This window comes from Periplaneta americana, chromosome 3, assembly GCF_040183065.1.
Source record: "Periplaneta americana isolate PAMFEO1 chromosome 3, P.americana_PAMFEO1_priV1, whole genome shotgun sequence".
NCBI lineage: Eukaryota > Metazoa > Arthropoda > Insecta > Blattodea > Blattidae > Periplaneta > Periplaneta americana.
The window spans coordinates 52,576,331-52,599,325 of NC_091119.1; the positions used below are offsets into that span (position 1 = coordinate 52,576,331).

The 22,995-nt window shown below is 34.8% G+C and overlaps 1 protein-coding gene across 2 annotated transcripts in view; it reads left to right on the forward strand.

The window, feature by feature from the left end:
• Positions 1–22,995, forward strand: part of LOC138696033 (4'-phosphopantetheine phosphatase) — a 53,683-nt gene that overhangs the window by 14,102 nt on the left and 16,586 nt on the right. The window contains exons 6-9 of one of the 2 annotated variants that reach the window (XM_069820531.1): positions 2,269–2,440; positions 5,634–5,740; positions 17,079–17,241; positions 22,515–22,725. In XM_069820531.1, the coding sequence (XP_069676632.1) occupies positions 2,269–2,440; positions 5,634–5,740; positions 17,079–17,241; positions 22,515–22,725 (653 nt within the window). Of the gene's footprint in view, positions 1–2,268; positions 2,441–5,633; positions 5,741–17,078; positions 17,242–22,493; positions 22,726–22,995 lie in introns of both variants that reach the window. The other variant, XM_069820530.1, reaches the window with a different exon arrangement.

The following is a 22,995-nucleotide window of genomic DNA, read 5'->3' on the forward strand; positions in this document are numbered from 1 at the left end:
AAACTCGACCTCTGGATAGGTCTGATTCAAATAAGTGAAATGAAATTAGGTATTCTTAATTTTAACAGAGAAGAAGAAAATTATCTTCAATTCCATTGTGATTACTAAATTATGTATGTACAGATATGCTTACGTTGTACAATTTTATGTAACCCACCTGGTCTGACCTGATGTCTTCGATTTTTGGAGACAGTCCCTGGTTTTGAGCTGCTGTCCCCGTTTTTGTCTCCAGAAGTTTTGATTTTGTTTCAGTGACATTTTACATAGGAATATTTAAGTATTGTGATAAAACTGCTGCGATTCATGCACATTTCTGAATGGTTGTCAGTATGAGACAGAAGAACCAGCAAGCACAGTATGAGATATTTTGCACTCTTTAAGAAGAACATACCATCTTTGTCTTCATTCACATTGCGTGGAAGCGTTAGAACTGCTGCAGCATCCATTTTTAAGTATTCAAAAAATGAGAAATTTTGTGACATACCAACAGGTGAAAATTGGTGTGATGTTTTAACATTTCAAAAAAAAAAAATCTATTTCATTTGAAAATCTTCTCAAAGTAGTGTCATTAATCGTGTGTCTTTCAGTCAGTAATTCGTCAGTTGAAAGACTTTTCTCCACAATGAACTCAATCAGGACTGATGAAAAGTCAGGAATGAAAATTGAAACAGCTTTATTACAAGTGAAAGCAAACTTTCATTTCTCATGTGAAGAACTTAGTGTGAGGCTGTATGGGAATGAACAGATCCTTAAAAAGATATATTCTTCAGACCAGTACTTGTAAAATGTGTGTGTTAGAGTTCAGTGTGTACAATATTATATGAAAGACTTTGATGCATGCATCAGTACTGAAATTGAATTCTTAGTGGCTATAATTATGTACAGGAGTTATGTGTGTTTATTCATTTAATTAAAAAAAAATAACGATACTCTACAAATTTAGTGTGTAAAGATCTGTAATTGTATGTACTGTTACATGTATTTTCTGCAACAGTTCCATGGAGAGTGACTAGATAAGTGTTTGTGGTTTTTCTTGAAATTGCTGATGTCCCCTGCGGGATCATAAAAAATCTGGTCAGCCTAAGCTCACCACTACACCACTACTGTATCTCTTCTTTCCTCTGGAGAAATACACAGAAATAAATTCAGGATTGCTATACAAGGAATCTGGACATTCTTGCTTACAGTTTTCTATATGTTAGATAGGTATATTGCAGGTATTCAACTAATTTTTTTTTAATTAAGACACTATTTCTCTCTTATTAACAGAGTTCACTAAATTTCTACTTATGTCACTTTATTTCACTTGTTAGTGACTCCAAGATATTCTGGTTCTTGGAAGCAAAGAAATAATAACAATTGAGGCTGTCAGAAGCAAAGGGGTGTAAGTGCACTTGCGTTGTTTTCGAGAAAATGTGATTAAAAGTTGCTAAGCTTTCGTAAATTCCGTGAAGTTTTAATTTTAAATATTAATGTGTGATGTGGTTAAAAGATATATCCCTTTACCACTGAAATTGTAAATCTTTTAGTTTATCCTAGATGCATTTAAATCTTTTTTTTTTTTTTTTTTTTTTAGAAATGTCACCTACACCCCTTTGCTTCTAACCGCCTCAATCATGATAAAAATTACTTCTAAGCCCCACACAATGTTGAAACAGATTGCTTGCTTGCACCGTCTGCTGCAGCAGACATTTTCTGCTATCTCTGTCTTTCACTTATGCAACATGTGTCAACACTATACTGCTACCAGCACCCTACTGGCTTAGGCTATATGTCTTCTTATTCTGAAACCACTATAGTGTAAAATCAGTTTCATTTCTCTTCAATTGCAAGTGCTAAGTAGTTCTGTCAGTTATATTATTATTATTATTATTATTATTATTATTGTTATTATTATTATTATTATTATTATTGTTGTTATTATTATTATTATTATTATTATTATTATTGTTATTATTATTATTATTATTATTATTATTATTATTATTATTATTATTATTATTATTATTATTATTATTATTATTGCACATTCTCCCTCTCTTCTCTTTCCCCCTCGCGCACTTTCTCTCTCCCTCCCTCCCTCCACCTCTCTTTCTCTCTCTCTCTGACTTTCTCACATACATACACAAAGTAGCAACGTAACTGTTGAATGGAAAAGCCTGACTAAAAGATGTTTTATTTTCTGAAATCAATGTTCTTTGTAGTTCTGTAAGTAATGGAAATGAATTGTATATAATACATTAATGAATTTTTTTGTGTCTTCTATAGGGTTTTGATGAATTACTAGAATTGGCAGAAAAAGGTGATCATCGCAATGTGGATATGTTGGTTAGAGACATCTATGGCGGTGATTATAAAACTCTGGGCCTTCCTGGTGACCTAATTGCGTCTTCTTTCGGGAAAGCTATGCATAACCACAAGGATCGCAATTTCAATGCTGGTAAATAGCATCAGAATTAATGTCGTTTATACTAAATTGTTAAATGATCTCTTGAGGAGGACTGACCTCAGTTATGGACCTGGGGACAATAGTGGCCTATCAAACATCAAACATCAAACAACTGATTGGGCCACCCCAACAACGTTTCAGAATGTTGGAAAAAGTATTTTTTAAAGAAATATCCACACTCCAGAAGATTTAGTTGAGCTTTATAATTAAATCTATGTAATTCGTAGATTTATTATATATCCTGAACCTGATAACTTATGGCTGTTAAAACATTGTTGTGGTGACCCATTCAATTATAGAAAGATCAAAGGATCTGAAAATACTTTATGTCTAAAATAAGAATACGCATTCACATTTGTCCTGCGCTATATACTGTTGACAGATCATAACAGCTTCATTTTTTCCAGTATTGATTAAATTATAGCTTTGTTATAATAGGTGGAGCGTGGTAGTGTCTCTGTTAAGCGTAATGCTACAAAGCTGGAAGGTCGTAGCTTCAGAACACTAGCCAATTAAAGAAATGACACTTCTTATTACTTCATTCTCTATTTGTAATATTTTTTTACCTGTAAAACTAAAGAAAAAAAGGTATTTTACTAACAACTTCAAATCAATGTAACTTTGAAAATATTGCGATTAGGACAAATGTTTATATGACATTTTTTGCTCAGAATGTCTTTGGAAATAAGCTCCGTAAGTGCGGTAAATCCTCGTGAATCACCCTGTATAGCAAATATTTCAAGTTTTCAAATTTACTTCTTTTGTTTTATTCATTCTGTGAATCTATTCAAAATTACTCTGTATAATTTTAATGACAGTTTCTCTTGGTCTTTATAAATTGTGTCCCAAGTTTGGTGGCGTTGTATATCACTATTTTTAACAGCTGCGTTCTCTTAAAGGTAAGATTTACATGCTTGAAACAGCCAAGTATACATCCATGTAGTTGATATTATCTCACACATTTCTATTTTTAATTAAATATTTACTCTTCAATGTATCACATTAATATGGTGTTATCATTTCGTCACGTGAGTGCAAGAACTAGGTAACTTGATTTTTCATATTTTGTGACATTGCCTATTTACTTATTTATTGCACTAAGGAATATGTCTCGTTTTCTTTTACCTATTTGTTATATTGGAAAATAGATGTCGCTGGTATCGTTCGATCAGTTACCTAGTTCTTGCATTACATTTTGTACGATTTTTGCTGTGCTGTAAAAGAGGTAACTAAAAAAACGCAAATTTCGAGTTACCTAGTTCTTGCATTCAAGTGACAATTTTACAGTTACATTTTATCAGTCTTTTTGAATAGAGGCTGTTAACTTTTACCTTCGGATATTGATTTGATTTTTGGCTAGTTTAGCATTCTGCATTTGAGAGAAGCAGGCTTACATCACGCAAGGTTTTTGACCCATATTTTTGTTGTTTAGTCTAGCAGAGACAAAATAGATCAAAAGGTCTAATTGAGGGGTAGTGGTGATGGTTCCCTCACCATTCCATGTCATATTTGTATCACTATTAAAATTAGTCGAGTATTCAAATACATATTAATGACAGCATAGCTTCTGGGTGAAGAATGCTGTCAATGCTAAGTGGGAACCATGCAATTAACGTTTAGTTGTGCGAAAGAAATGTGATATTTGTACAGTACAACTATTGCATGCAAGTATTAGGATGAGATTTCAGTGGGTTTTGTAGTGAATCAGGCATCTTACATATTGTGGCTTTTATTCTACTTTAACCACCACACACCTGACAACAGTGTGACTTTATTTTTAATAATTCACTTGACAACAATGGGTATTCCACTCAACACAGCAACACAATAGTCGTTATTGCACTCCACACGACGACAATGACAATGCACGACGTGTATTATTGAGAAGAACAAAAATGTACTCCTAATTTCAATTAATGTTTACAATGCACTATTTGCAGAACAAAACTGTCAGTTCTTAGTTCACAGTTCGCTTGCCTTAGCTAGTTCTTCTAGCTCACTGTTCAAGTGCACTGCACGTCGAACTCGGGTCTCCCTGAGCTGCGTTACGCTCGCCTGGTGGACATGGTCACAATTACGGACTCACTCACGTTCACTGCACATCAACAAAGTCTCCCAGCTGCGGTCTACTGTGCTTCGAACTCTGGTCTCTCCAGCAGCTGTCCACTGCACGTCGATCACAGGTCCCCCCAGCTGCGGTCCGTTGCACATCGAACTCAGGTTTCCCAGCTGCGGTCTACTGCACGTCGAACTCAGGTCCCCCTTGCTGCGGCGCTCGCTGTTATCCAAGACAAGACTTAGACTCAACTGACTCTCTGTCGGCAACTCGCGCTTTTATTACTACACCACATATTCTGGAACCTTTGATTCACGTGGTTTTGTGAATTTTCGAGAGCAATCTCTTCTAGATGTTTCCCTTGCTCTCTCTGCTCTGCGCCGTCACCGTAGCCTTCTCCCCTTGCTCTGTACCGTGCTACAGCTCCTACTGAAGCTCGAGTTTCCGTTTCCCCGCACCTTCCCTCTCGCTAGATTGTGTGCGCACTCCTGAGGTAACCAGAACAATCCAGACTGGTGCCACAATATTTTAGTGTACAAGTGAGTAGAAAGTGAAAAATGTGGGAGAGGTATTTTGAGTCTTTTTCTTTATTCCTTGTTTTCGTTCTTTCTTTTAGTAATTTATCTTACGTTTTTCAATTTTTTTTCCTGTTTCATCTCTATATTGCCTTTTTCTTTCTGCCTTCCTCTCCCTCTTTATTTTCATTTTCTTCTAGTTTCTCTCTCTCTCTCTCCTAGTATCTTTATTTTTCTTCTTTCTTTTCTCTATTTACTTTCTTTTACCTTCTCTTTCTCATTTTTCTTTCTATTTATTTAATCTTTCATTATTTCTTTCTCCATTTTCTTTTGTTTCATTCCGATTATGTCCCTTTTTAAAATCAAATGAATCACTAGTTTCTTCTAAAAGTATATTATTGAAATATTGAAATATCAATGTTCTCTTACCTGTCTAAAGATTGTAGAACTTTGGTCATGATTTACTGTGAAAAACTGTAAGTTTATAGCCAAAGTTTCATTGACATAAGAAATGGAAATGGAATTTAACTTTACCAGCAATTTTTCAGTACAGGAGAATAATGACAAGGCACAGTACTTCGTTCTTGCATATGTTTCTCTCAATTCTCTGCAGATACACAGTTCTCGGAGGCAGATCTGGCTCGAAGCTTGTTGTTCACTATCAGCAATGATGTTGGACAAGTGGCCAGTCTCTATGCCATGATGCACAAACTGAACAAAGTGAGTAGCCTTTTTCATTCTGCATTGAGTTTTTGTAAGATAGTACAGGGGGAATTAGTCCTGTTTTGCAGTTGAAATTTTTAGATTTGTAAGTAATGACTGCTATTAATTCATAGAATTCCTGTGCATAAATTTTAAATGCTAACAAATTGATTAACCATTTTTATGTCTATCCTTTACCAGGTAGATAATTTTTTAATTAGTAAACTCCTAAGTTTGTGAACTTTGAAAGTGAAATTAGGTTTCATAGAAGTGTGTTAGAATTTTGTAGGTCTTAAAAATATATGTAAAACTTTTATGAAGAAATGAAAGTTTTCAACATTTTGTTATGCGTAAAGAATAATTGTACAGTAGAACCTCTATTATCCGTGGTAATGAAGGGGGTGGAGTGAACGGTTAATCGAAAAAATCAGATAATCCGTTCCGGTACCATAAAATATTTTCATAAATTAAGCATATAATACTAGAATTCATAATTTGAAATTCCTACCATACTGCAACTATTGGTGTCTTCATACTACACACTATACAATGTTATGCTGGTTAGAACTAATAAAAACAGTGAAATACAATGATACGTACTACTGTACTTTGTTTTAGTCTATTAACTTGCTCATATTTCTAATGCCAATCTTGTATTCTGATGCACTATGAGCTACAGTTTTTTCTTTCCCGAACAGCTCAACACATTTTCTTTGGACATTTTGCACAGAATGACTAAATGATGCATAGGTTTGCAGTTGTGTGAAAGTTCTTGGGGTCATTTCTTTCAAAGTTGATAGTGACTATTTTACAAGTTTTGAAAAAACCTCCTCCCAAAAGTGTTTCTATTTCCAGTAACAGTAGCATTCCTACTACATACTGTGTAATGGTAAAGGGTGGTAATAACTTTCCGTAGAAAAAATGCGAGTTAACATATTGTACAGTACAGTATTTTTCTGCAGCAAAAAAAAAAAAAAAATAGCGAGAGAGAGAGAGAATCGGATAATCCACCAATCGGTTAATAGGGTGACGGATAATCAAGGTTCTCTGTACTATAATATTAAAATTAAGACTCTTTATTTCATTTTTTTTTCACAACTTTAAGCCATTTTGATTTTATTAAAATGGTCATGCCATGAATTTGATACTACTGTACTTGAATGAACTAAAAAAAAATCAGCAAAAATCTTAAGTGATTCTTGTTACATAAAGAAAATGAAGTGTTTATAACTACTGGGACAGCTGTATTAACTGTCAAGGAGAGTACATTAAGGATGTGTGGAACAGACCTGAAATATGGCTGCAGACTGTTTACAGAACAAACCTGTAACCTTTGAGATTGTTTCACATGTCAGCACTTTTTGTATGACTACTAATCAGATTTTTTTTTTTTTTGGTGTGTCTGTGTGTGTGTGTGTGCTTTTTTTTCTCGCGAGATATATACCCGCTACTACTTTGTTTATAATTAAAGCTCATTTTCTTCAATTTTGTGACTTGGCCGATTTTGTTACTAGCTGCCTCAATTGATGTCAGCTGACATTGCTTTGGTTCTGTATATAGTTTGGTGGTGCTGGACAAATAAAATTACAGTGAAATTAACATTAAGAAACATGCCAAAAGATCTGATGTGATTTTATTCCCACACATCTTGTTACTCAACCACAATCATCTGCTGCCACGTACAACTTGTTTTTGAGTGAACACTGGGCCTAGAGAAATCGCATAGCAGTGGCGTACACAGAATATTGTCAAGGGGGGCATTATAAAAATTGTTTAGAATTTAGATTGTCAATATTTTAAATTTTGTGTATTATTATTATTATTATTATTATTATTATTATTATTATTACTATTATTATTACTATTATACTGTCTATGTTCTAACAGAACATATTCATGAATATCCTTATAAAATCTTTGAAACGTAATTTTTTCATAGCCATCCAATTTCTAATAAACAACAAATTAAATTTCATATTGTGTTAGTTCCATTTTATTAAAAGTTCATTACTAGGCGGTAGGTCTCCTACAATAAAGATAGCATTGTTATAATTCGAACATGCTGCAGCAAACACGGGGATTATACTGAAGGAAGCGTAGAAGGATTATGCCTTAAGTCGATGTAGATTTTGTTACTCTTAACATGAAAAATTAGAGAATGGAAACTGATTATGGATAAAAAAAATACTAAAATCTAAATATTTCCAATTTTTTTTAAGTTCGGGGGGGGGGGGTACCCAATAAATTCTCTCAGCCCCTCTTTTTGCATATGCCCATGTTGTATAGGCAGCCAACATTCTATCACCAGACAGATTAGCTAAAAACTCGAAATAACAGTACAGATAAACAAAGAGGGTATCAGGTGGGTCACATTCCTGTGCTATTTATACTGCAAAAGCTAGCATGGAAGGGTGACCAAACTATTTGAAAAAATGTAAGAATCTGTATGTGGTAGGTTCTTTAGATAGGTACTGATTTTTTCTTTTTAGAAAAACACAAAAATGTCTTGTAAAATTTAATTTCTATCTTATTTCATAGAAACACGTAGGTACATTTTGCATTTTGTACTCAATTTCTAATTTTTTTTGGCAGATTAAAAACTACAGTAATATACTTAACATGCTTTTAAACATACAATTTCCTATTTTGACAGTATTTGGACAAAGTTTGCATTTATGACAATTGCATAAATCTACCATTTCTACCTATATTCCATGTTATACAAAGGGTTTCTTATTGTATCCTCTGTTGAAAAATAGAACCATTTACTTTTTCTCTAAGTAATGTGGAAAATCTCGTTAACTTCTTTACTGCTATTGGAACACATTTTTAGATTATGTTGTAGAAATCTTGTACTCTATAAAACACCAACAACACATGAAAATATAATTTTTCTCCTTAACAAGATGCAAGTTAGTAATAGTTTTGTGGAATAGAAGGTCATTTGTAATTAATAAGCAGGGAGTAATATAATAAAATAGTGTAAGAACCTTTGTGGAACACAATTTTCGTAATTTGTATGCATTACAAGCATATTTATTTGTAATATATTACTTTTGTGGAGTAGGATCCTGTTATAAATTGAAATTTAAGAGTATATACAGGGTGTTACCTAACAGCAGTGGCGAAGCTAAGGTTGAAAAAATCTGCTTACCTTGTATCTCTTTTTAGAGCAGATGTTTCTCGGCTTTTCCACCACCATTTTTTGTGACACAGATCCTACAAGATGATGACACTCATTTTTACCTCCAAACTGAATACAAGTATAACAATATGACTTATTGTCTCAAAGCACCTTGTTAGTCAAAGATATTTCTCATACTATGAAAATTGAAAATTTGAATTTTTTTTATCCTTTAATATGTAAATGTGTCGATCTACTGTCTTTGTAAATACATTTTGTTTCATATGTTCAACGTTTTCTCTTTTAATTCTATAAATAATGAACTCAATGTTCTCTCGGTATGAGCCATTTTCACAAAGTAATATGTAATGCACACACATGCACTTTAATATTTATTTTAGTAGGTTATTTTACGACGCTTTATCAACAGCTTTGGTTATTTAGCGTCTGAATGAGATGAAGGTGATAATGCCGGTGAAATGAGTCTGGGGTCCAACACCGTAAGTTACCCAGCATTTGCTCATATTGGATTGAGGGAAAACCCCGGAAAAAACCTCAACCAGGTAACTTGTCCCAACCGGGAATCGAACCCGGGCCACCTGGTTTCGTGGCTAGACGTGCTAACCGTTACTCCACACTTTAATATTAAACTACATTCAACAATGCAGTGCATTCAGAGAACATCAATATAGTGCGACGTATTATTGTGACAGAAGGCTAGCCTCATTTCATTCAAAGGTGTGTTGAATCAATACCCCCTCCACAGTCCCCCATGTAGCTTTCGAGTCGAGGTGAAGAATGGGAAGAACGGAGAAAAATTCTCTCCGGCACTGAGACTTGAACCCGGGTTTTCAGGTCTACGTGTTGCCACTTTATCCACTGAGCCACACCGGATTCTAGTTCTGATGCCGGATTGAATCTTTCTCAGTTTGTTTTACCTCTCAGTTTTCCCTTTGGTGGCCTACCCTCATGTACTGTGTCACAGAATATGTTACAGTGGCACAGTGTCCAACACATGTACAGAGGTGCACTCATTATGAGTGACTAAGTGGTCGGGGTCCAACAGAACAAAGTGCCATCTTGAATCACGAAGTGATTACTTACACTTATCATATTACAATGATGTACCGAAGTACATATGATTGAAGAATGAGTAGAATGGAGAAAAATTCTCTTCGGCACTGGGACTCGAACCTGGGTTTTCAGCTCTACATGCTGATCCTTTATCCACTAAGCGCCATATGGTAATGCAGAATTTCTGCACGGAAATAACATATGTAAATGAACTTTTTTGCTTGTTTTGCTTTTCTCTGTCCATTTTCCAAAGGTTTCTCACATATTAGTTAACGTGCAGACACATTGTATATTAGTAATTATTTATTGTTGAAAAATGAACTCATTGTTATCTTCTTGCACACAGTAGACACTTTATATGATCAGTTTTGAGTTTTGAAATAAAAGAAAATATATTTGTGATAAGTCATAATGTTATTATTGATACTCTGATTATATTGCTAGTAAACTTGTATAATTTCAGGCTTGATTTATTAACTAAGGATTATTAACAACTAATTATTTAATATACTGTCATATGATGATAGTATACAGGGTGTCCAGAAAAGATCTGACTAAAAAGAAGTAATTATATATCTGAAACTATTACATTTATTACCTCAATGTTTTCACAGTTAGAAAGAGAAACTCGATAAGTTTTGTTACCTAGCAGCATGTTACGCGTGTGCGCATACTATTGCCGAGGAGAAAAAGCTTGTTCTGTGAAGCGCATGTAGTCAGTCTTGCTCTGAGAGGTGGGAATGCAAGTTGTGCATGTACCAAGTGAACAGCCTAACAATGTTTACCACAGTAGAGAAAGCAAAATGTGTTTTATGGCTGGCTGAATTTAAGTCAGTTATCCGTGTACGTCGTTTCTAAATGGACAAAGGCCAAAATCCTTCCACTCGAAATAATATTCTCCATTGGGAGTCAAGCAATTTCAGAAGAAGGCAGTGTTCAATCACAGCAAGGAAACCATGCATTAACGACAATGACATTGAATGAGTACAGACTGCTTTTACAGGAAGCCCGAGGAAATCCATTTGTGAGGTGGCAAGAGAACTGCAAATGCCAAAAGCCACAGTCCACGACGTACGCAAATACCTACATCTACGCTGCTACAAATTGCAACTGTTTCACGCCATTACAGCCAAACGATCGTCCCCGTCGGAGCGAGTTTGCAGAGGCGATGCTGGCATGTGTTGACAATGATGTCAGGTACCTGGCAACGATAGCCTTGTCTGATGAGGCTATGTTTCATATCTGCGGCAAAATGTACAGACATAATTGCAGGATCTGGAGGAGTGAACACCCACGTGCCGTGATTGAGTACCAACGCAACAGTCCTAAGTTAGATGTGTAGTGCTGCCTAATGAATACTGGTGTTATTGGATTCTTCTTTCAAGAGCTCACAGTGACAGGTAACACATACCTGGATATGCTGCGAAATTACGCTGTCCCACAACTACTAACAGAAACCGTGTTTCAACAGGACAGAGGCATCCTCCCATACTATGCTAACCATGTGTGCTCTTTCCTCGATGACACATTCTCTGACCATTGGATTGGGAGAGACGGACCTACACCATGGCCACCATGGTCGCCAGACATGACCCCAGTGGATTTCTCTCTGTGGGGTTGTGTGAAAGACAAAATGTATCGCACTCCTGTGACCTATATTGCAGAGTTACGTGGCCGAATCTACGAAGCAATAGAACTAGTCACACTGGAGATGCTTTCCTGTGTGTGGCAGGAGATTGAGTATCGCCTGTACATAGCCCGGCCCACAAATGACGCTCATATAGAGGTACATTAAAACTTATTGTGTTCTCTTTGTAACTGTAAAAAGATCACGACAATAAATGCAATAGTTTCAGAGATAATTATTTCTTTTTCGTTAGGTCTTTTCCAAACACCCTATATTTACGTATATACTATTACATTTACCCCTGATTGAGGTTCTGGCTGATATATACAGATACAGAATTAAAATTTGGAGTTAGTCATGATGGGAGTCCACCTGTATGTAGGAAACAGTTTCACACGACTGTCCACAAGTAGCATACAGGGGCTCTTGTTTACTGCACATGCACAGTGTGTTGTAAGCGAAAGTTATAAATAAGGAAGCTCCAAATTTTATTTTCATATCTGTACATCTAAGGTATTATCAGACAGTATATCTCACTTGACTATACAGGATGTAAATGATATGAACTGCCATAATTATGCAGACTGTATATCTTGGTCTACTAAACATGATGTGTAGTGAATTTTTTTTTCCTTCTATTTTTGTTTTTAATTCCTAAAATATCGTGTTTTTAGGAGTAATAGTAGTCTAATATTTACTGTTCGAGTAAATGTGAACGTCATTGCCAATGACTTCTGTTCAACACATGCTAACACTGCCGTAAGAGAGAGAGAGAGAGAGAGAATAGAGTACCCTGATTTGTAAACAACAGTATCACCACAGTTGCAGTGGATGTAGTGGACCGAAGTAAATAATGATGGTATACTATCATTTCCAAGAATATTAGACTTGTGGATAACATTTTTTTTGTAGGGAAAGCATAAAAGTTACAGAACAATTTAATTAGACTTCTTTATTCAGTAATTTATGCTCTATCACCAGTATTTTTTGTCAGTTTATATCGTTTACACCCTGTATATGTCAGAGAAAGAGCTATTGTTCGTATACATCTGAAGTCTGATTTTATTAGTGAAATATGTTACTAGTAAGCGATGTATGCTATGGAGGGGGAAAGGAACTGGCCACCCTACCCCATCTCCTAGCTTGGTTGCCTCATTAGTGATGCCTTATTGGCATCTCTTATAAGGTTCAAACCTGTCTTCGGATAGCTGATTAAACAGCTGTTACATTTACGAGACTGAATTGCCAAGTGTCCGACATAAGAAATCCGCAATACATATTGAACAGAATTCGTATAATTATACATCCTGGCACATGGTTAACATTACAGGGTGATTCAGACCACCTGTAACAGTCATTTATTTCGGAAACTAGTGCATTAAAATTTTCGAGACAAAAATATTTATTACTAAAGCACATATAAACTTTCACTTGAGCTTGATTTCATCAATCAGCCTTAACAGGAAGTAGGGTCAGTGGCGTATTACTTTAAAATTTCAAATGGGAACTGGAGTCGAATAGGGTACCATTTGATAGAGATCTTCAAAACAAACAACTTTCATAGGAACTGTTCTTATCAATTCCTACTCTTTCAATAAGAAAACGTATAATGCCATCAATATTGAGAAATGAAGAGTTTGTGGGAAAAACGATGAATGTTACAGTTTTGTTAAGGTTGATGTCATTATCTAATTCAATGGATCACTACGAAATTTAACGTTGTTCTTATGAAAAATGGTAAAAAGGAGAATTATCACCACGAATACGGTAATCCTTTCCTTTATTTTCTATAGAAACAGCACTACATCTTGCAGTCATAGACTCAATTAGATCATTATCTAATCCTTAACAGAAATGTGACATTCATCTTTTTCCCGTGAACTCTTCAAATGTTAAAATACGAAAATGTAAACAAGGCAATTAATGTTGACAGATGTTACTAAAAGACTGGACAATGCCATTAATTTTTACAAATGTTCAAACTGTCTGCCGTTCTGAGCAGCACACATCCGTACTCTTCTTCTAACACTGTCAGCAATTCCTAACACTTTGGCATGGTCAATGACTGGAAGGTCTCTTGGACTCACTGTTTCATGTCATCCCATGTGAGATAATCTTGATAGACGATGTTTTTTAACCGTCCCCTAAGATAGAAATCCAAAGATTTAAGTCATGAGATCGTGCTGGCCATGCCACAGGACTGCATCTGTTTGTAGTACGTAGAAGGTATTTGTAATCACTCTTAACTTTTAGGTAATTATTTTATTAGTCACAAAAGTAATTGCAAAACTAGAAAAATGTGCATACGTAGGTACAGAGAAAATAAACACTTCCTTCTTATTGTACATTGTTGGGCAAGGCCACCTGAGCTTATTACCTAGCTAAATGCAGTGTCCATGTAGACCTGGCAGTAGATACTGTATTGAGGTGACTAAAGAAAACACTGCTGAGCGAGCAAAGGGGAAGGGGTAGTTTATTTGTATTTACCCCTCAACTGTGCTGCCGGCCACCAGGTCTTCACTCAGCCAGGTAATTGTGCGTGTGTACTATGTCAACATTAAATGTACTTATCTAGTTTACATTTTCTTCTCTTAACATTTCTCAGTACTAATGACATCTTTTTGTACGTTTTCTCATTGAAACAGCAGGAATTGATAAAAACGTTTCCTATGAAAGTTGTCTGTTTTGGAGAGCTCTATCAAATGGTACCCTATTTGACCACGACTCCCATTTGAAATTTTAAAGTAATACGCCACTGACCCTACTTTCTGTTAAGGCTGATTGATGAAATCAAGCTCAAGTGAAAGTTCACATGTGCTTTAGTAATAAATATTTTTGTCTCGAAAATTTTAATGCACTAGTTTCAGAAATTATTGTTACGGGTGGTCTGAATCACCCTGTATATGAGGAGAGTTAATTGAGCTGCGAAATAAAAAAATATTACAGTCTGTTGTATTCTGTCAAGAAGCTTATGAGCCCAGACGAATTTATAGACTTGCAATTATCACAGAAATGTTAATATATTACTATTAAAATTTATGGCTCATTTTTGTTGTCTGTTCATTTAATTTTCGTTTCATCCCTTGAAGAGAAATAACATTTCCAAGAGTGATTGTTGTGTTATCCATTCCGAATCAGATATCAGGTGTTCATAACATTCCTCAATGTTCATTGTTTCATAGTCTTTCTTAAACACCCTCTTGAATGACATTGTTTACAACTTCCTAGCCTTGCCCTTCCTGACAACAGAATTTGTTTGTCAAGAGCAGTAATATAAACACAGTGACCTGGTGCCACAACATTTTTTGTAGTGTCGATAACATTCTCCAGTGGTCTGTCAAGTATGTAGATAAGCAAAACATCGAGACTTGCCGAAAGAGAAAGTGAATGACCTCAAGCATTACATACCTGTAAATCCAGTTTTATTTTTCCTCTCAGCACTTTAGATTGTCTTCCTGTTCGCGTACAAGTCCGGTATATTCTTGCTAAAATGTGAAGTCACTAGCAATTGCATACTCCTGTGACAGTGTACTTTGACTTCATTATTGTGGATTGCAAGTGACAAGTCAATGAATACTGAGTCACAGCTGGAATTCATGTTATCTGCATACAAACATGCGTTGAACTTAACCCTGAACCTCTGTGCCACTTTCGTCAACACATTATCTGCCAGAGCAAACTGAAGGCTTCAGGGGACATCATCAGAATTTTAGTTCTGCAGCATGGCTTCCATTCTGAATAGAAGTGTGGGTATATACTTTTGTCTTTGAATTAGTTTTGTTTGTTTTACTTTCTTGTTATTTTTATTTTGTAACAATTAACTTGACGTGTGAATAATAATAATAATAATAATAATAATAATTTTTTTGTCAAGCTGCTCATTCATAACTAATGACATTAGATAAAGTTTAATGTTTTTTTTTTTTTTAATTGAGCTATGGCTCGAAATTTAATTGCAGCTGTATCAGCGGTGTAGAATACATTTGATAAAGTTTTCTTAAAAATGGAGTAAAATATTTGTGATATGTTGTATTTTGTTACATTATTTTTTGTTGTATTTGCAACCTTTATCTGAAACAATTGTGAGTTAATTTCATTTGTTTATACACTGAAGCTGCGCATATACCCAATTGATTTGATGAAATTCAGTATGAAAGAATAGGTACAGAAAATCAACACATTTGAAGGGGATTAATAAAAGATTAAAATTTGTTGCAGTTGTGCTTTTACACAAAATTGTTTCCAGTTCTAAACTTCAATATCATACAAATGTTGATAAAAACTTTAGTGAATTGAATGAAATCCATCCCATTTTTTGTTCTCTTTTTAAAGAAGAGATGTTGTTTCACGTATCCAATTTTATTGACAACAGTACTGTATAAGATGCACTAAATTTCAATAGAAAACAATGGTGATTTAAGCTGAGAAATAGTATGTTTGGTATATACTGGGTGTTCACTTCAAAGTGTGTCATGGCTCGCTGTATGCCGTCACGTGGCTAGTCGATGAGCCTAGAGAATGCAATCTTCCTACACTTCCGCAGAGGTGTATTACTTACGTGCCAGAGAAGTTGCCTAGCAAGTACGGCGTTCATTCAGAAGAGTACTTACCGATACATATGGTAACGCCGGTAGTGGCAGGAATGTGAACTGTTTCGAAACATGTACTGAGGTGAGTTTTTCTTACTGTCGGGATATGGGGAGAGGGTTAAGACGATTACTTATGTATTTGTTGACATTAACTTCGACGGTCAACATGGACACGGAGGATTTGATTTGTGTTGTGGAATGTTGCCGTATGCAACCGATAACAAATACTCTGCATACGACTTGGCCGCGCAAAACACAGTTCGAAAGAGGTTATGGTTGCACACAGACTGTACAGACCGCATCTGTTGCTACGACGTTCAAGTTATACCGTACACGTTCTCAAGTTCAGATTGAACACCTTGATTAATAGGCAACTTCTCTGACACAAAAGCTGAAATTCGCTTCAAATCGCTGACTCATCAACAGTGACGTCATGACACACTTTGAAATGAACACCCAGTATTTTTATTACGGATTAGTACAGTATTAGTACATGTATTTTTTTTTTTTTTTAACTTTGTCCTCCATATGAAATTTATCAATTTTTAACATAGCTCAGAGTCCCGAATTTACTGAGAAGAAATTATTGCTTTTGACTGCCATTAAGACTAAACATGCACAAGGTTAACACATTATCGTTTCTAACATACATAAACTGTATGAGTTGAAAAAGTTAGTGAAAAACAATATGTCAAACTCTTCTTAGATCAAGAGGTTAATCAGATTAGAAAGAGTATGATTGTTACATAAAGAGTTCTTAATTGTTCCAAATGTAACCCTAAGATACACAGATGAACTTGATGGGATTAATTTTTATATCTGCTTTTAGTGTGTGTAATCAACTGTGTACTTAATTGGATCAAAATGTATTAATCACCTACGATTATTTTAAGTATAAAAAATAATGAAAAGTGTAACAGTAAAATAGAGCATTCTCTGCAGGTGTATTTTGGAGGATACTTTCTCCGCAATCATCCCCTGAGCATGCACACTGTCTCGTTCTCCATCAACTATTGGAGCAGAGGTCAAGTGCAGGCTCTGTTCCTGAGGCATGAGGGGTACCTGGGAGCAATTGGGGCTTTTCTCAAAGGTGCAGAGGAGTGTGGTAAGTTCTCTCACAAGTATTTACAATAGAATATATGATACTAGCTGTCTCGTTGGGGACTCTTTCTAGGGATTTGCTTCATAACAAAAAATGTGCATCAAAATTACAAAATTAATCACAAAATGACAGAAAGTTTTTGATTACAGAGTTAAAATTTTTAGCAATATGTATACAGGGTGAGGGTGGAAGTGAAATAATCTTGCAGATTGAAAGGGTTGATGGGTACACTGAAATGAATAGAAACCTATATTACGTTTTGTAATTAAATCCACAGTTAATTAGAAAATTAAGTTTGAAGTTTCAGCAGTCTGACAACATCGCCGCTAACACACTCTACTCGTGATACAGATGTAAGAGGTCAACGAACTCAGTGTGTCTCGCTAGATGAGCTGTTCTCTAGCGCTGTGTTGCAATCAACTCGCATCGTGCAGTGGCCTAAAATTAGAGGTTTTTAAAATTAAATTTACACGAAAACTGTCCACGCTATTGAAATATGCCAGAGGGATAAATTATTCTTTATTAGTTTTCCTATCGATATGGACAAAAATCACACGATCCTACTTGCAATAGTTACCGAATAAGAGGTTGCTGAACATTTGAGAAAAAAATATTTTTTCTGAAAAAAAAAAAACTGTCAATTTTCCACCAATATGATATTACAGTTTTTTGTTATATACAACATGAGCTATTTGCTCCGAAAATCTGCAAGTCTATTTCACTTCCACCTTGTATAGTCTTATATTTATACGAGGGTTTTCGCATAAGTGATGGCAACTATTTTTTTTTTTTGTGAGAATTCGAGCATGAGTGGAAAATGTGAAATATACAAATGAAAAGACAAGGAATGGACGAAATGTACGGACATTTAACAACATGCCAACTTTTGCTCCTCATGTTTATTACAGTCGTTGCCATAACATTACAGGGTTCCTATGCTAGAATCATTACAGCACACATACCTGTTCTAAAGGCCCTCAAAATAGCTACCCACCTCGCGACTGTCTGGTATGGAAGGGCATTATTCCCGACAGCTTCTAACAACTCTCTGTGGCATTCTCTGACATTTCTCCCACAGACAATGGCTATTTTGATATGTGAGCATTGTTCAACACGAGTTACATCCATCCTGCATGGCGCTACAATGACAACTGATTTAACATTACTCTCTGTCTTATTACAGACAAGCACAGCCATCTTGTGGTGTGAACACATACTATGACTGCATGGCTTCTGTGCAACATATGACATTTTGTGATACCATCCTTTCCTTTGAAAAAAAATAGTTGCCATGAGATAGTGAAATAGTTGTCCCAATCCTAATACCGTAGAAGAGGGTAAAGTCGATCAAAATTTTGCAATTTTTTTATGATATTGAGGTTATGTAATGGAGCGAAATTCCTCAGAAAATAGCATTTTGTCGTCATATCCTTCACTTATGAATACACCTTACAAGAATTGAATTACAATCTATCGAGAACTGATTTTTTTTATTTGACTTGTAATTGAAGTTACCCCCTTAAATAGGGTAAAGTCGATCACCATTGAATTTTTACTTTAAGATCGATTTTAAAATATTTCGGAGTAAAGTCGATCACTGTTTATGTTTTCAAAAAACAAATTAAGTGTATTACATACATTTTATTTGTTATAAGGGGTGCAAAAAACAGTAATAATCTCCAATATATGCCTATAGCATTATATAGTGTAACTTTTATTACTGTGATCATACTATTCGATACATTTATTAGGCCTATAGGTCTCCACTTTACAAACGTGACTATAATTTCCAACTTATAAAACATAAAAACACATTTTAATACTTCACATACCAACAAACAAAGATTTAAGAATTCAAAATTTACATTGAAATACCACACTTCAATTATAATCTAAAATGCGATACAACATTGCTTAGGTTTATATCAGATGTTATTTGAAATCTTCCTTTCCTCATGTCACTTTAGAAACTACGTTGTTACCATTGTCAGGTACAGAGGGGTATACAAAATATGTTCCTTTGGCAGTGCTTCTCTTACGCAAGAAATTCACCATAATTTCGTCTTCCTCTTTCCCCACTATCCCATCAATATAAGCTATACTATGACACTTTTCTGTTTATAAGTGTTAGTTGTAGGTATTTTGGTGAACAATTTATGGTGTGTTGCGAGAAAGAGGCGAAGAGCCTTCCTCCACACACTTGGCGAGTTCTCGCTATCACAGATCACACCTTGCTATGATCATCTATGCACTGCCTTCATGCAGAAAACATTTATCTGATTATAGTAATGACTCGTTGGGGGAAATATTATAGATTATGTATTTACATATATTGTCGTACCAGCCTCATGGTCTAGTGGTCAGAGCTTCTGGCTATAGTTCATGAGGTCCCGGGTTCGATTCCCTGTTAGAGCACAGGAATTTTTCCTTAAAGGGGATTATTCCTGTGTTCATCCATGGTCTGGAATTTAGGTTAAGTTTAGATTTAAGACCTCTCCTGGCACCACATTATCATAATCATCCTATCGCATCATCGGGGTAATGTAACTCCACCTTCCAGGCGCCCCAACCTCAGAAGTGGGTTACAACTAAGCCATGGGCAGGAGAGAAGACCAGAAATGTCGAAAAGACAACCTGGTGGCATTGGATTAAAAAAAAAAATTTATTCTTCCTGCTGGTCCTATCTGCTTCGAGTAGGTCTATAAAGGTACAAGTTTTCTTAAAATAATGTTTCAATACTAACATTTACGAACTGCAAAACTATTATTTCAGGATACAATCTCAACGAAAAGTACTTATGTATACTTCCTGTCTCCTTTCACTGCTGACGATAATTTAGAGTTTGTTTTCATTTTAGAGAAAAAGTTGAGAATAACAGTTTTCACTTCAACGGTAATTACACTGTGCTCCCATTGTTGTCGTGCGCAGGCTTTTTGTTGTCCCTCTCACTTACATTTGCAATGTCAGGCAATGAAGTCAGCATAACAAAATTTTAACAAGTAACTGAGAAAATATATAATTTTCAATAAAAATCGCAAATGATCGATTATACACCCACTGATTGACTTTACCCACTTCTACGGTATATACAGATTGTTATATGAATCCAAAAATTGAACAATGGGAACAAGTAGTATACAGAAATGTTAATGAATTTAAATTTATGAACAAGCAAATTGGTAATACTTTAGAAAAACTTGATTTAATATCAATTACTTATTCCGTGAGTAAAATGAGACAAACTATTGCAAACTGAAAAAAAAAAATCATTTTTAAGATTTTGATGGAAACTTGAATTTTTTGGCTTTTCTGATACAGAAAGTCTGGGAATACTTTATATCTGAAACTATTGTATCAATTTTGTTCATACTTTGCTGATATTATCTAGAAAGTATAAAGATGAAATATCGAAATGTTTACTTGTGAGATGTAGGCCTGTAAGTTTTTTTTTTTTTTTTCTGAAATAGGCACAAACTTTTTTAACGAAAATGGTAACAAATGAAACATAATGGACAGTATATTCCTAGAAATTATGATTGTTGAATGCTATAATATATCTATAATCGAAAAGTTCATGTAAAATTTTTAATCCGGAGCTGTGCTTGGGCATGGGTTTGATTTCTGCTTGGACTGATTATCTAGTTGGGTTTTTTTTTTTTTTTTCCGAGGTTTTCCCCAACCATAAGGCAAATGTCGGGTAATCTATGGCACATCATAAGTGTCACTTTGCTAAGTACCATCTTGCTATCATCAATGCCATTGACACTAAATAACCTAGTAGTTCATACAGAGTCGTAAATAATAAACAAAAAAAGTTTCTATAGTATAAAAAGATAAAAATTTAATTGGCATGAATTCATTTGTTAAGAGTTGGATCAAGAGTGGCACAAATGTGACTGTTCAGTATAGGTTGTCTAGTATACTTTTGTATGTATTATCTGTCTTAGTGATATATGTAACTGAATAATAATTATGTACATTTTTAAATTAAATATATGCATAGATTCTTAAGTGAAATTAATGCATTTCTTTATTTTTCAGTACCTTGTTAGAACTATGAAAATATTTAATGTTCTTTGTTAAATATAATAGTGATTCCGTGAAAATGTCATACTGAGGTGAATTAAAAATATATATATATATATATATATATATATATATATATATATATAGAGGGATGCTTTTGTTGAAGACATATGTTTCTTTATAATTTAAGTTATCTAATTCCGTTAAATAATGTTTCAAATACTCTTTATTTCAGTCTATAACTTGCTGCAGATCTTTTCATATTCCAAAATAATATAGTAGACCCTCAATTTAACAGACTAATAGGAACTAAGGGGTATCTGTCAAATCCGAAAGTCCTTTAAATCGCGAATTTTTTTAAAGGTTAATGTTTTATAATACAACAGTGAAATTTTAACACTACAGTACAGTACAATGTATTACTATTTTAATATGAAACACTATACACTATTAGGGTCCGATTATAAGTACAGTAATAGAAATACATTTTACTGACTGTTTTAGTGATTAAAAAACTTCTTTCTTTTAGTCACTGATGGTCCAAAAGAATATGCAAGCTTAAATTAATCTTTATGTTACTATTTATCAAGTATCATGTTATTTTGTACTATTTGTGGTTCCATAATACGAAATTTAAAATAAAATTAAATGTCAGTTGAATGAGGTCAGTCAGTCACACAGCTCTTTTCTGCTATAACTCCATTAATAATCGTGTTCGTTTTTAATTTAAACAGAAGATTAAAACTTCCTCTCCAAACTATATTTTGGAAAACGATATTAGGAATGACATTTCAGAGAAATGTGTAGAGGACCATGTTTACCTGAAGAGAGAGTTGACATTTATGTCAGTCACACACACTTTGGAAGTAAATAAATAGTATGCTTTTTCTTTTAAAGACATGTTTTTTTTATATATCTTAATTGTACCCTTTCCTATATGAAATCATGCGGTGAACATTCTAATTTCAACCTATTACACAATTTAGATAATGACGTTTTGCTGCCAAAGTGTATACTATAAATGTCAGTCAGTCACACGTGGAATTGCTCACTATTGTGTTTTTTGTTAAATTTAATTAAATGCTTTCCAACAAAATACCACTGATTGCATTTACTCTGTGAATATCTTGGCTTTTTTAGTAAGGCATCAAGTTATGAATAGATGTTGCCATATAAATTTGCCACAGAGCCTGGTGTGTATTCTGAGAAGGGAAGTAGAATTCGCGCAGGATTCTTGTGCTGTGTTGCAGATGCAGATAAATACTCATGGCTGGAGAATTATGCTGGAAGCTCTGGCCTGCGCAGCCCCATCCCCACGCAAGTCCTGTCTGCTCAGGGTGTGCCCATGGATCAACTGGAGATTGATCGTTGGGAATCTGCTGTCACTTATTGTCCTCTGCTATTTGATCCTTCTAATTACATACCAGACACTGTGGATCTGACGCAGGATACAGAAGCCAGGTAACTTCTCACTGTTACACATTGACTGTATACTGTATTCTTGAAGGTTATATTTTAGTTTGTGTAAAAAACAACTATTTTAAGTTTGTTCTGCCCTGACCTTATGCAATATCTTATTCCATCCACCCTCATTATTCAAGTTGGCCTGTACAGTAGCGTGCAAATTAATCTGAACAACGTAATTACTTATGCAAAAACACTCAAACGGGATAAAAAAAGAATCTAAGACATACCTCAGTAATCTATGTGGCCTCCCTTGTTCCTAATAAC